We start from the raw sequence: 13,235 nt of genomic DNA on the forward strand, positions 1-13,235 counted from the left end.
TCCAAACGCAGCCAGACAGGAATCCCGACAGCGTTTGCATAAGCCCTTGCGCCCACCCGAACATGACTCACAGTTCAGTGACATTGTGTGGGACGCCACGGGGTAAACCGAGCAAGTGTTTGTTGCTGCAGCGCACCACCGACTCCAGACAAGTGCACTCCTCCGGGCACTGCGGCTTAGGGACGCAGCTCCTGTCGTCTTCAGTCATCGCTGGAGGAGTGTGTGGAACAGATATATTCAGAAATACAGTCGATAGCATGGTATATTAAATTGAATACTTTCAAATGAAAAAAAGCATTCGACCTGCCAAATGATGAAGAGACAATGATAAACTCAAATATAAAAGACACAAAGGGCCCTATCATACACCCGGCGCAATGCGGCGCGGCGTAAGTGTTTTTTGCTAGTTTCAGCCCGACGCAGTTATCATTTTCACGTCCAGCGTCACGTTGTTTAAAGAGCAAATGCATTTGCGCCCATGGACTGCTGGTCTGAAAACGAGGTGTGTTCTGGCCCATTGTTGGCGCGTTGCTATTTTGAGGAAACAGAAATAGACTGATCCATTGACCAACTGAAACCTGCTCTAAAGTCAATGGCACAATATTTTTATTGTTATTTAAAGAGTGCGTTAGTAATGTGCACCTATAGGTGGGTCCTACACTCTGCTTATTACACACACAGGGACGCACAGCTGCACACAAACTAGCCAAATATTAAAAATAAAAGGATTACAATGTAAAAGATTATTATTGTCTACATAAAAATATGGTGGAATCCGGCTTGTCCCGTAGATGGTCTGCTTGCGCTTTAACCTCGCGCACGAGCAGATCCGTTTCCTCACTAGAGAAGCGTTCAGTTTTTCCGTTTGCAAATTCCACCATGTAAATAGCGAAATCCGCAACTGGCTTTTAAAGGAAATGGGAGATGAGATTCTGATTGTTTTTTTGAACGTTACGCCCAAAACACACCCATTACTCGTTAAGAGAATAGGGACAACCCTTTTAGACCATGCGCCGGGACCGCCGACCATTTTTCCAGTCGTTAAACTAGCAAAAGGGCGATTGTGCCATGCGCTTTAGACCATGCTCTTAGATCCTTACAATAGGGCCCAAAGAGTCGGCCTTGTGACAATTTACTAGCCTGGGTGCCAGCCCGAACCCCGCCCACAACATTTTTTGGTCGGGAAGTTCGGTCTGGACTCGCTCCGTTGAGGAGCTATTATGCCCGAACAAAAATTGTTCGGACCAATCAAATTGTCAGGGCGGGCTTTATACGATGATGGACAGATGAGCAACGGTAACGTAATCATCCACGTCACCAAAGAGCGCTTGATTTGAATTAGTTTACAACAAAGACGACTGCTGCTGGAGAATTGAGATTTCACGAGTTCACATTTACAAATAAGTCAGATAGAATAAATGCGTATATAAGATTTCACACAAATAAGTCGATAGAATAAATGCGTATATGACGTGCTGTCCGAGGAGAGGGCTGTGGGCTCGGTAGCCATACTCCCCCGTATTCCTGGTTGTGAGAGAACAAGACAAGAGTGAGGATTCGGGGTGGTGGAGGGATGCTGAAAAACTGTCAAGGAGTGTTAGGTAAGTTTACAGAGTGAATATGCTTCCTCATGCTGATAGATAGGGTAACGTTAGACATGGTATTGTTTGATGACAAGTTGATATTGGATTGATTATTTGTACGTACTCCTCCCGAACTTTGTTTATGAAACATCATGTGTAGATTCCGCCATCGCGTCTGTTATAGAAGATATCGACAGCGCATTAATTTTAAAAGAGGAACAGAGAGCCGCGACATTTTGTTGGTTGAAAATATGAATGAAGAACATATATGCGTCATTTACTCCGTTGCTCTGATTGGTTGTAGGTCTATCCAATTGAGTGCAGAGTTTTTTTTTTTCCTGGTTCGGTTGAGACACACCCCATAATCAAATCTCTATGGAGAAGTATCAGACTCACATTCTGACTAGAATCTGAGTATGACGACGTCAGGCTAACAATTTACCCTTGTCACAGAGGAAGTCTGGCTTTGCCACATCCTGCAGTGGGATCTCTCTAAGAAAGGCTGGGTTCTGACAGCGAGGGTTTCCCGTCACGATCTGACGAGATCGTAGCCACTCTCCCAACCAGGACAGACGACAGTCGCAATTAAAAGGGTTTGCCAGCAGGTTTCTGAAAAAGATCATGGAGATTAACATAAAGCACATATTCAGCTCAGATATACGTTCATAAAAAGCAGCGTCTTTTACAGGGTGGAGAGGTTTGGCAGCGTGTCAAAGGCTCCAGGCATGATCGTGGCGAGCTGGTTGTCGTAGAGCGAGAGCAGACGTACGTTCTGCAGGCCTGAGAAGCTGCTGTTGTGGATGCAACGGATGCGATTATTCCTGAGCATCCTAACAGAGACAGAAAGAAAAGAAGGATTCAGAGAGTAGCCTCAGGGTGACCGTGAGGGACAATGAAAGTAAATCCAGAACTAAGAACTGTGTGTAAATAATACTTTTAAATAAATGGAAAGCTTAAACACAAACATATCAACATCCTATTACAGCTGAGGTATTCAAGAGGTATTAGCATAGATGGAACATTGAGGTTTTGTTGAAAGTGCAAAATGTTCAATAGTTTGGAAAGTATCAGTAAGAATGTGTTGAAAACTACAAACTAATCATTAATATTGCATTGTATATAATTGTTTTCCAGCAAAAGTGCATTCCAGCCAACCAATCAATCAATCAACCAACCAACCAACCAACCAACCAACCAATCAATCAATCAATCAATCAATCAATCAACCAACCAACCAATCAATCAATCAACCAATCAATCAACCAACCAACCAACCAACCAATCAATCAATCAACCAATCAATCAACCAACCAACCAACCAATCAATCAATCAATCAATCAATCAATCTATTGGAGCTGCACGATTCTGGATAAATTGAGAATCCCAATTTTCTTTGTTTCAAATAAACTTCACTAATCTCCCACATTTCTCAACAGACAACTAAACAAAATAACATGTAATTTACTAGAGGCTCGGTCAAAATGTTAATTACTGCAATCTATTTTTAAAATGTTTAATTAATTTGATTTTTTTTTGTGTCGTGGCGCTCTCGTGGACTCATTTCAGAGGCCTGCATGGAAGAATTGGGTTGGGGGGTTTAGGGGGGAGTTTGGGGGGGTGTAAAAATAAAAAATTATTGCATCTTATTAAAAAAAATTATTGCATCACAATAAGTGTATTGTGATTGTCAAAACATTTTAGTAACTAAACTGAATTTTATTAGGTTTAGTGACATACATTTTACAATGTTTACATGGTAGGCTACAATTTCTGGTAAGCTACGCTTTTTTATTATTTCAATTCAATTAAATTATTGTGATTTGATTTAATATTGACTCATTTGGATAAACATTAGGTAGGCTACACAAGATAGGCATTCATTTTTCTCAAGAAAAAAACAACTCACCTAATGCTGTAAACATACAGAGAGCCCTATCAGCTGGCAGTATTATTTAAGGTTAAAAATTAAATTAAATATAATGCGTTTTTTTATTATAATAACAACTTTATTTAATGATATAAGTAAAAATATAATAAATATGTAATATAGTACACATATCAGCCAACTAACGTGCTATAGCCTATATTATGGTCATCAAATGGCTTTCCTGAGGTAAATATTATGTGACATAATTGTTCTCCAGCTGTTTTATTGACCCCTTTGTTTGATTGATTGATCGATAATATGTATGAGGAATATACATTTCGGTAAGTTGTAGCCTACTGTATCTTTCAGTGTTCATTCGTGTTTATTTACTATTAGCTAGAGATGATCGGTTCACGTGCCGCTAGGGATCTGTCGCGTCACATTTACAAGCGCCAACACGGTATTTATTGTTTGAATTTCGTAATAAAAGTGACAGAATCTGAGAGCTGATATTTTTTTATATCATTAGTAACCTGCTCTGTTTAGTCTGTCGGTCTCCGTGTCCTCTTTGCTTCGCGATTTTTCTGTGCGTGAGAAAATGGATGTGTGGCGTAAGAGCGTGTGAAAAGTGTCAATTGCGTGTGTCTCACGGTGAATGCGTGAGAGTTGGCAGCTCTGCTTAAAGCATATTAAAACACATAGACATATAAACAACATTAAAAGCTTGATTTTGACTTAGATGATTAGTCATGCAGCTCTACAATCTATGAATCAACCAACCAATCAATTAATCATACTACCAATCGATCAGTCAGTCAATCAATCAATCAATCAATCAATCAATCAACCAACCCCTCAACAAATAAATCAGTCAACCAACCAATCAACCACATTCAATAAATTCAATAAATTAAGGTTAGGGTTCTTCTCAGAGTGCTAGAAATGCTGTGGCAGAAATTATAGTGAAAATGACACTTGCAGCATGCGTAATCCCTCCATTCCCCGGAGCATCCCTCCTCGTATGGACACCAGGTGGTTGGCGGTCAGGTGAAGTTCAACCACAGAAGACGCACCGTCAAAAGCTCCATCCTCAATCTCAGTGATTTTATTGTTGCTAAGGTTTCTGTGAGAGAAATGCACAGAAAACTAGTTTACTGTCCAGTTCAGTTATGCAATACAGAGTATTTTGGTGTTGCGTCATCATATTATGTAGTACACAAATGTCAATCTCACATTTTCTTGAGATGTGTGAGGGGCCGAAAGAGTCCTGTCGCCTCCAGGATAGAGAGGTCATTGTTATTGAGACGTCTGACAGAAAGAAAATGAAATAAACGTAGAGTTGGCATGTTGCTAAGCTAACAATGCGATACTATAATGCTACAGCCAGACCACTATTTTTTATCAATCATTTTTTATACTTTAAGAATTATATTTAAAAGCAACATTTTCTGTTACTTCATCCACAATCTTGGATGGATTTTATTTTCCACTGAGCTTGTCGCAATGCATTCTGGGATCAACATTTTCACACAGGACAAATGTAGGCAGCACAATTATACAGTCCACCTTAAACAGTCTTCGTATCAGGAGCAAGTCAAAACCATATTGTAATTGTTGTTTATTTGTTCAGTGATTCTCTTACAGTTCAGTTGTAGAAAGTGGAAGGTGTTCTGGGAACTTGGTTAGGCGTAAATTTGAGCAGTCCACCACAGTAGCTTCACAGCGGCATTTGGGTGGACAGACAGGCTTGCTGTTGCAGTCCTTATTCAAACGTGTGTCCTCTGAGCCTGAGACAAATATAAAGATGCTTTCAGAGAAACACCATTCATCACAGGAGAGTATAAATGGGCCATTATTCGGTTTGCTGCACATTTATTACTTTTAGTCACATTCAAAAACAGGGTTGTTTTTTTGGTCTAAAGGAGATACAGAAACAACTTACCTGGGATGTGGTACTGTTCCTTGGCTGCTATGGCAACACATGCAAGAAAGCAGAAAATACAGCTGTTAGAGAAACACAGAAAAACATGCAGACAGCACAGATCTAGATTTGAGACCTAAGGCTGGGCAATTAAATGGATAGTTCACTCAAAAATGAAGCTTCTAAGCTTTATAATGGCAGTGAATTGCTGTTTCTGTTTTGAAGTCCATAAAAGTGAACCTATCCATCATAAAAGTCCATCTATCCATCATAAAAGTGCATCAGTCCGTGATAAAAGTGCATCAATCCATGATAAAAGTGCTCCACACAGCTCCGGGGGGTTAGTAAAGGCCTTCTGAAGCAAAGCGATGAGTTTGTGTAAGAAAAATATCCATATTTAACACTAACAAAGTAAAATTCTTGCTTCCGGCCAAACGAACATACGCAGTCTACTTACGCCTAAAGCGCAACTTATGCAACTTATGACGTCAGAAGTAGCGTAGTGCGTCATGGCGTATCATAAATATCAGCAGTACGTCGCATTACTCGCACAAGTTGCGCTTAGACTTAAAGGGATACTCCACTTTTTTTGGAAATAGGCTCATTTTACAACTCCCCTAAGACCGACAGAAAATGAAAAGTTGTGATTTTCTAGGCTGATATGGCTAGGAACTATACTCTCATTCCTGCGTAATAATCAAGAAACTTTGCTGCAGTACCATGGGTGAAGCAGGCGTAATGATATGACGCAGCACATGCCGCCTGATAATAGGCTACTGAGCTGGGGACTATTATCAGGTGCTGCGTCATATCATTACGCCTGCTTCACCCATGGTACTGCAGCAAAGTTTCTTGATTATTACGCAGGATATCGAAACTTTTTGTTCATTTTTTTGAGAGAGATGCTAATGGTCTTGTCCGGTTCAATTCATTATGCTAAGCTATGCTAAAAGTGGGACCCCCAGACCCGGAGATCGGCTGAATGGATTTGAAAACGGTAAAACTCAACTGTTTAACTCTGGGGGAGTTGTAAAATGAGCCTATTTCCAAAAAAAGTGGATTATCCCTTTAAGTCGAATCCGTATGTTTGTTTGGCCGGAAGCTAGTTATTTTACTTTATAAAGTTTTAAATATGAATATTTTTCTTACACAAACTCATCGCTTCGCTTCAGAAGGCCTTTATTAACCATCCAGAGCCGTGTGGAGCACTTTTATGATGGATAGATGCACTGTTATGATGGATAGATGCACTGTTATGATGGATAGATGCACTTTTATGGACTTCAAAACAGAAACAGCAATTTACTGCCATTATAAAAGGCTTGGAAGCGTCAGGTTGTTTATTAAAATAACTCTGACTATATTTGTCTGAAAGAAGAAAGTCATATACACCTAGGATGACTTGAGTGTGAGTAAATCATGGGCTAATTTTCATTTTTGGGGCGAACTATCCCTTTAAAGATTGAAACCAAAGATCTTCTCTAATATACTGGCATTTACACTTAAGTCTGTTTGGTTGTGTGATGTTCAGTCACTCTTTCTGCAGTTACATCTTTACGCCAGTAGGTGGCAACAAGTGAATGATTATGACTGAGTCAATGAATCATTTATTCAACCGATTCATTCAAAAACATTCATTCAGGAACAAGTGATTGTCTTTATGAGAAAATCATTGAATCATTCACTCGTTGTAAAGTAAATAAACCTTATTGTAAAGTGTTACCAAAACACTGATTCATTCAGAAACAAAACCAGTGACCATCTATAAGAATGTGACATTGAATTATTCATTCAACTGATTTGTTTATAAAACATATTCATTCAGGAATGAAACAAGTGTCTGTCTTTATTAGCGAATTATTAAATCATTCACTCAACTAATCTGTTCAACAATGCTGATTCATTCAAGAACTAATCTGTGGCTGGCTATGACTCAGTTTATGAATCATTCATTCAACTGATTCATTCAAAAACACTGATTCATTCAGGAACAAAACAAGTGACTGTCTATGATTGAGTCAGTGAATGATTTATTCAACTGATTCGTTCAAAAACACTGATTCATTCAGGAACTAAACAAGTGACTGCCTTTATGAGCAAATAATTAAATCATTCACTCAACAGTGACTAGTTCAGAAACAACTGACTGTCTATGTGAGTTATGTAAATCTTCAACACTCACTCTTAAAGAAATCCAACTTTACTGATTAAAAAACGTGTGATGTTTCAGCCATTGTCAAGGCCTTCATCGGACGACACCTTTTTCAAATTTACATGAATTTTTTTATTTTTGGTTGCACTTCTTTTGTTGGTACGGAGAAGACCCGACGTGCCCCCTCTGTCCATCCCCCGCAAACCTCAAACACATTCTGGATGGATGCAAGACAAGCTTGTCACAAGGCCGCTATACCTGGCGGCACAACCATGTCCTTAAGTGCCTAGCAGCCACCTTGGAGTGCAGACGATTAAATAACAATGTCCTGCCTCCTCCATCATTCCATCCTTCATACGCAAGGGAGTTCATCCGAGAAGGAGCAAAGACAGCCATAGGCATATTCAACAACGGACATCGGCCAGCTCGGAAAGGCTCGAGACTGGAAGTTGGTGGCAGATCTGAACCAAAGGCTTTACTTCCCTTCTGAGATTGCCACAACGAACCTAAGACCAGACCTCGTGCTCTGGTCCTCATCACTCCACATCGTGTACATAATAGAGCTTACCGGTCCCTGGGAGGCTGCTGTAGAGGAGGGCATTTGAGCGCAAGAGCCTTAAGTACACCGAATTGGCAGCTGATGCTGAGCATCGCGGATGGAAATCCAAGGTTTGCCCAGTGGAAGTCGGCTGCAGAGGCTTCGTAGGCAAGTCAACCATTAGGCTGCTTAAGGAATTGGGAGTGCGAGGCCAAACCCTACGCCAAACCATCAAAGCCCTCTCAGATGCAGCAGAAGAAGCAAGTCGATGGCTATGGGTGAAAAGGGGAGACTCCAACTGGGCACCTAATACCACCTGTGGCATGCAAGTGTTGAAAGCAGAGGGGGGCACACCTGGGACGCCAGGTGCTGCCGATGAGCCCTCTGGAGAAACACCAGAGAAGTAGAGTGCCCACCTGATGACCCCAATGAAGCTTAAAACCCCCATTCTCATCCCACTAAACCACCACCACAGTGAGGAAATCACTCCGATGGATGCATCGTCACCACTCATACCTCAGGTCTTAAACAGGGGATTGTTTCACCTAGTCCTAAAACACAACTGAAATTGGTAAAGCATGTCTTTTTAAAAAGCATTGTCTACAGCAGGGGTGTCAAACTCAGTTCCTGGAGGGCCACTGTCCTGCAGAGTTTAGCTCCAACCAGCTCCAAAAACACCTGCCTAGAAGTTTCTAGTAATCCCGAAGACCTTGATTAGCTGGATCAGGTGTGTTTAATTAGGGTTGAAGCTAAACTCTGCAGGATTGTGGCCCTCCAGGAACTGAGTTTGACACCCCTGGTCTACAGTATATGTAAAAACTCACTCCTATTTGTGTGTTGTTCGGAGACACAAGTACTACACAATTACCCGAAAAATTACCCATAAATTGCTATAAATGATTGTAAATGTACAAAATAATTGATAAATAATTGCACAGTGTGTTTGTGTATCCTACCCGAACAGCGGAACTTCTTGCTCTTGATCTGACTGATGCGTTTGTTGGCGAGCCGTCGAGGACTGGAGCATCGCGCGCCGCTGGTCTCAATCGGATTGGACCGCAAAAAGTCCGCCAGCCATTTTAAACCACAGTCACAGACGAACGGGTTCTGAGCTAAGTGACTGGAAAGAAAGCGAACAATAAAATCTCTTAAGTATACAGTATGTGCTTATTTCAATGTTCATTATATAATGTCTCTTACAGAGTCTGGATGGCTTTCAGAGGAGTAAATGTGCCTTTGGCTAGAGTCTGGATCTTATTGTCGTACAGGGACAATAGAGATAAGTTCTCAAGGTCCTGGAAAACGTTGACACGAACACAGTGGATTTTATTGGCATTTAACAGTCTGAAAGAAAGAAAGACAGACACCTAAAACATTACAATGACTGTCTGGATGAAGGTGTTTCAGTGTGCTGCCTTATTCACGGCCCATTAAGCAGCGCCGTTATGACATTTTTCATGTGGGTGGTAATTTTGCATTGACATAAGCATCAGAGGTGATCTACATCACGCGTTTCAGTACTTACAGTAACTCTAATGCACTCAATCCGTCAAAAACTCCCCGAGGCAGATCTGTAATCTTATTTCCATAAAGAACCCTGAGAAACAAAACAAGAACATGACATACAGTAGTGCTGATGTTTCATTTGAAAACAGATGCAAGGTTATACATAAATTTAAATACTGCCACAAACACAAAAGGTCTGCACAAAGACCTATTAGGTTGAACAAGATTTTTGCATTTTCTGATTTTTATGCCTGAGTGAAATTAGCTGCAAAGTCAAAAGAGTCTCTATGATATTCGGGTATATGACTTCCTCCTTCAATATAAGTAACTTCAGATCCATGACTGAATCATTCTGATGTATTGAATCTTCTAAATGAATCAGCTGAACTGGTTCACAAAACCAATCAGAGCGATCCAATTCGCAAATTAGACTGAATCAGCAGTTCTCAAGTCATAAATATGAATGACAACATGTATGGTGTGTATGATATCAAAGTACTATGAAAGTGTTTCGAAAGCACATGGAGCCATTCGCTCTCATGGTACTTTGATGATGTCATACACTGATTGGTCTGTGCAGCGCCGCTTTAAGTCGAACACACCTAATGACTCCCAGAATCAAATCTTTTGTAATGTGATGGATTAACAACTCACTGAGTCCTTGGACCAAGAACCAATTTGTGAATGAATCGTTCAGACCATTTCTTGTAAACCAGTTCAACTGATTCACTGAAGATACATCTCAAAAGAAAGATTATATCATGAATTGGACATTGCTGAATGAATGAATTAATGAATAACTTAAATGTAAACCATCTGTTTTTGTTTTATTTTAGATATTACTTCTTCCAATATAAGTAATGCCTGATTCATGAATTAATCAAATCTTTCTTATGAATCAGTTGAACTGGTTCACAAAACCAGTCCGAGCGATTAATTTGCAAATTAGACTGAATCGGTCCAAGCGGTTCTCGAGGTCAACAAATCAACGACTCCCAGAACCAAATCTTTTGGACAGACTCATTTTCAGTTGGATTAACAACACACTAATTCCTTGAACCAAGAACCGATTAGTGAATGAATCGTTCAGACCGAGTTTGTAAACCGGGACAACTGATTCACTGAAAAGATATGACTCAGTAGAACAGTTCATTCATGAATTGTACATTGCTGAATGAATGAATGAATGAATGAATGAATGAATGAATGAATGAATGAATGAATGAATGAATGAATGAATGAATGAACGAACGAACGAACAATTGAACGAATAAGGTTCACAAAACCAATCTGAATGAATAATTCACAAAGAAAAACAAACAAACAAATCGTTTAGACATCATAATGAGTCAGATTAACAACTCACCAATTCTTTGAACCGAAACGGTTCAATCAGACTGAGTTGTGAACCAGTTCAAATGACTAATTGAAAAGGTCTGACTCAATAGAACGATACATTCATGAGTTGGACAAATAAATAAATGTTAACAATCTGAGCCTAATTTTAGATTTGACTTCCTCCTATATTAATAATTTCCGATTCATGAATAAATCATTCTAATCATATGTATCAAATCTTTTTACTGAATGAAGTGCTAAATCATTTTTTGAACCGTTCACTGAAATGAACTGTTCGCAAGAGCCGATTAGAAGAAACGAATCAGACTAACTGGATCTAAATGACTAAACGTAAGTCTACGAGATTTGATTGCCCAATTTAAATCAAGTTAGTTAAAGTTCAAATTAAGTTGATTGCTTAGAAAAGTCACACAGAACATGTACAGTACATTAAGAATCAGTCTCCAAATGAGCTGAATCGTATGCACCCTCATCACTGTCGAATCATGTAAGGCATATATATATGCTGGAGGCTAGACGAACATTCAGTTATTTACACAAACCACACACTCTCTACATCAGACCCCTGGTGAGATGTTCCCATAACACGCTTACATAGCGCTCTTCGTGCAACATGATGCATAATTCAACAGAACTAATGCAGAACTAATAAGCTCGCACACATTAACATGTGGGAAATATACATAGCAGTCATATGCAGATTAAATGATTATATACGTGAGTGCTGTATAATGTACATCCCACGAAGGCTGTTTTTTTACAGATTTGAATAAATGGATATGTAATCCTCAAAACAATCATGTAAACACAGCTGGGCCAATTAATTTAGCAAATAATAATGAAAATTAGCATTCAGGATTATAAAATAAATTTTCATGTGTGAAGTGTAGCGTAGCTTACAGTCAGGATAATGAACTATATTACTTTGCAGAACATTTGTTTATTGTAATTTTAATTATTAATGCATTAAATTATTTGTTCATATTGGTGTCGCTGCCGGTTTATGAAGGCTTTCCACTCCTTAAAAAAATAATGATTGAAAATGAAATTGAAAAAAATAAATATTTGCTCCAAATGCTGTTGCCACTTTAGTGTAAATCTCTTCTATAGGTCAGTGTTGTGTAATCACACATTACCAGTAATGTTCACATCAACATTTTTGTTGCAGAATTTTATTGTACAGTATGATGTCTATGGGCTTTATGAGCCTCTGCAGCAGTGGGTTTATGGGTTTACGATCAGACCTTAGACTCGGTCCTCAGTTTTCTGATTCGTCCTGTTAAAAGCACACCAATTTTTGAGTTTATGGGTAATTTTCTTGCAATGTCTATTTCTAGCTCTGCTCCTGCTTTGTGACATACAGCTTGTTTGAATAGCATGTGGATTTAAATATAGTGAAACGCCTGGACTGCTAAAACTATTCATTATATTATATTATATTATATTATATTATATTATATTATATTATATTATATTATATTATATTATATTATATTATATTATATTATATTATATTATTGCATATTATATTATCGCATATTATATTATCACATATTATATTATCGCATATTATATTATCGCATATTACATTATTGCATATTATATTATCGCATATTATATTATCGCATATTATATTATAGCATATTATTGCATATTATATTATCGCATATTATATTATTGCATATTATATTATCGCATATTATATTATCGCATATTATATTATCGCATATTATATTATCGCATATTATATTATTGCATATTATATTATCGCATATTATATTATCGCATATTATATTATTGCATATAACTGCATATTATTGCAACCTTGCTGCACCATTTTGTACCCTCTGAAGACCGACTCAGGTACAAAGCATTGCAGTAATCAAGACGTGAAGGAATAAAAGCATGAATTATTTAAGACCGATTTAAGTTTAGCGAGATTTCGCAGTTGAAAGAAACTATTCTTCACAACTCAAGTCTTTCAAACTTTAACTCTGTGTCAAAAATAAAACCCAGATTCTTGACATATTATGCAGAATAGATGACAGAGGTCCTAGGCTCATTGCTATATTATTTACACGGCTACTAGGGCCAAAATGTATCATTTCTGTCTTTTTCTCATTTAACCGGAGAAAGTTATTATTCATCCAGCATTTTAGGTCTTTTAGACATTCAAAAGTGATTTAACAGATATATCATCACCAGACTTTAGAAGCAAATACATCTGGGTATCATCAGCAAAAAAAAAAAAAGAAAAAAAAAGATACAAACAAAAAACCAAGAGGAAGCACATAATGAAAATAACACT

General features: G+C 38.5%; 1 protein-coding gene across 1 annotated transcript in view; it reads right to left on the reverse strand.

Moving 5' to 3' along the window:
• The window catches only part of slit1b (slit homolog 1b), a 53,165-nt gene that overhangs the window by 16,778 nt on the left and 23,152 nt on the right, over positions 1-13,235 (reverse strand). Inside the window, exons 12-21 of the mRNA XM_084416728.1 lie at positions 9,588-9,659; positions 9,263-9,406; positions 9,019-9,182; positions 5,394-5,417; positions 5,094-5,238; positions 4,685-4,759; positions 4,431-4,574; positions 2,270-2,413; positions 2,026-2,192; positions 72-210 (exon numbers count right to left, since the gene is read on the reverse strand). Of these exons, the coding sequence (XP_084272854.1) occupies positions 72-210; positions 2,026-2,192; positions 2,270-2,413; positions 4,431-4,574; positions 4,685-4,759; positions 5,094-5,238; positions 5,394-5,417; positions 9,019-9,182; positions 9,263-9,406; positions 9,588-9,659 (1,218 nt within the window). The remainder of the gene's footprint in view (positions 1-71; positions 211-2,025; positions 2,193-2,269; positions 2,414-4,430; positions 4,575-4,684; positions 4,760-5,093; positions 5,239-5,393; positions 5,418-9,018; positions 9,183-9,262; positions 9,407-9,587; positions 9,660-13,235) is intronic.

This window comes from Rutilus rutilus (genome assembly GCF_951802725.1).
Source record: "Rutilus rutilus genome assembly, chromosome: 8".
Classification (NCBI taxonomy): domain Eukaryota; kingdom Metazoa; phylum Chordata; class Actinopteri; order Cypriniformes; family Leuciscidae; genus Rutilus; species Rutilus rutilus.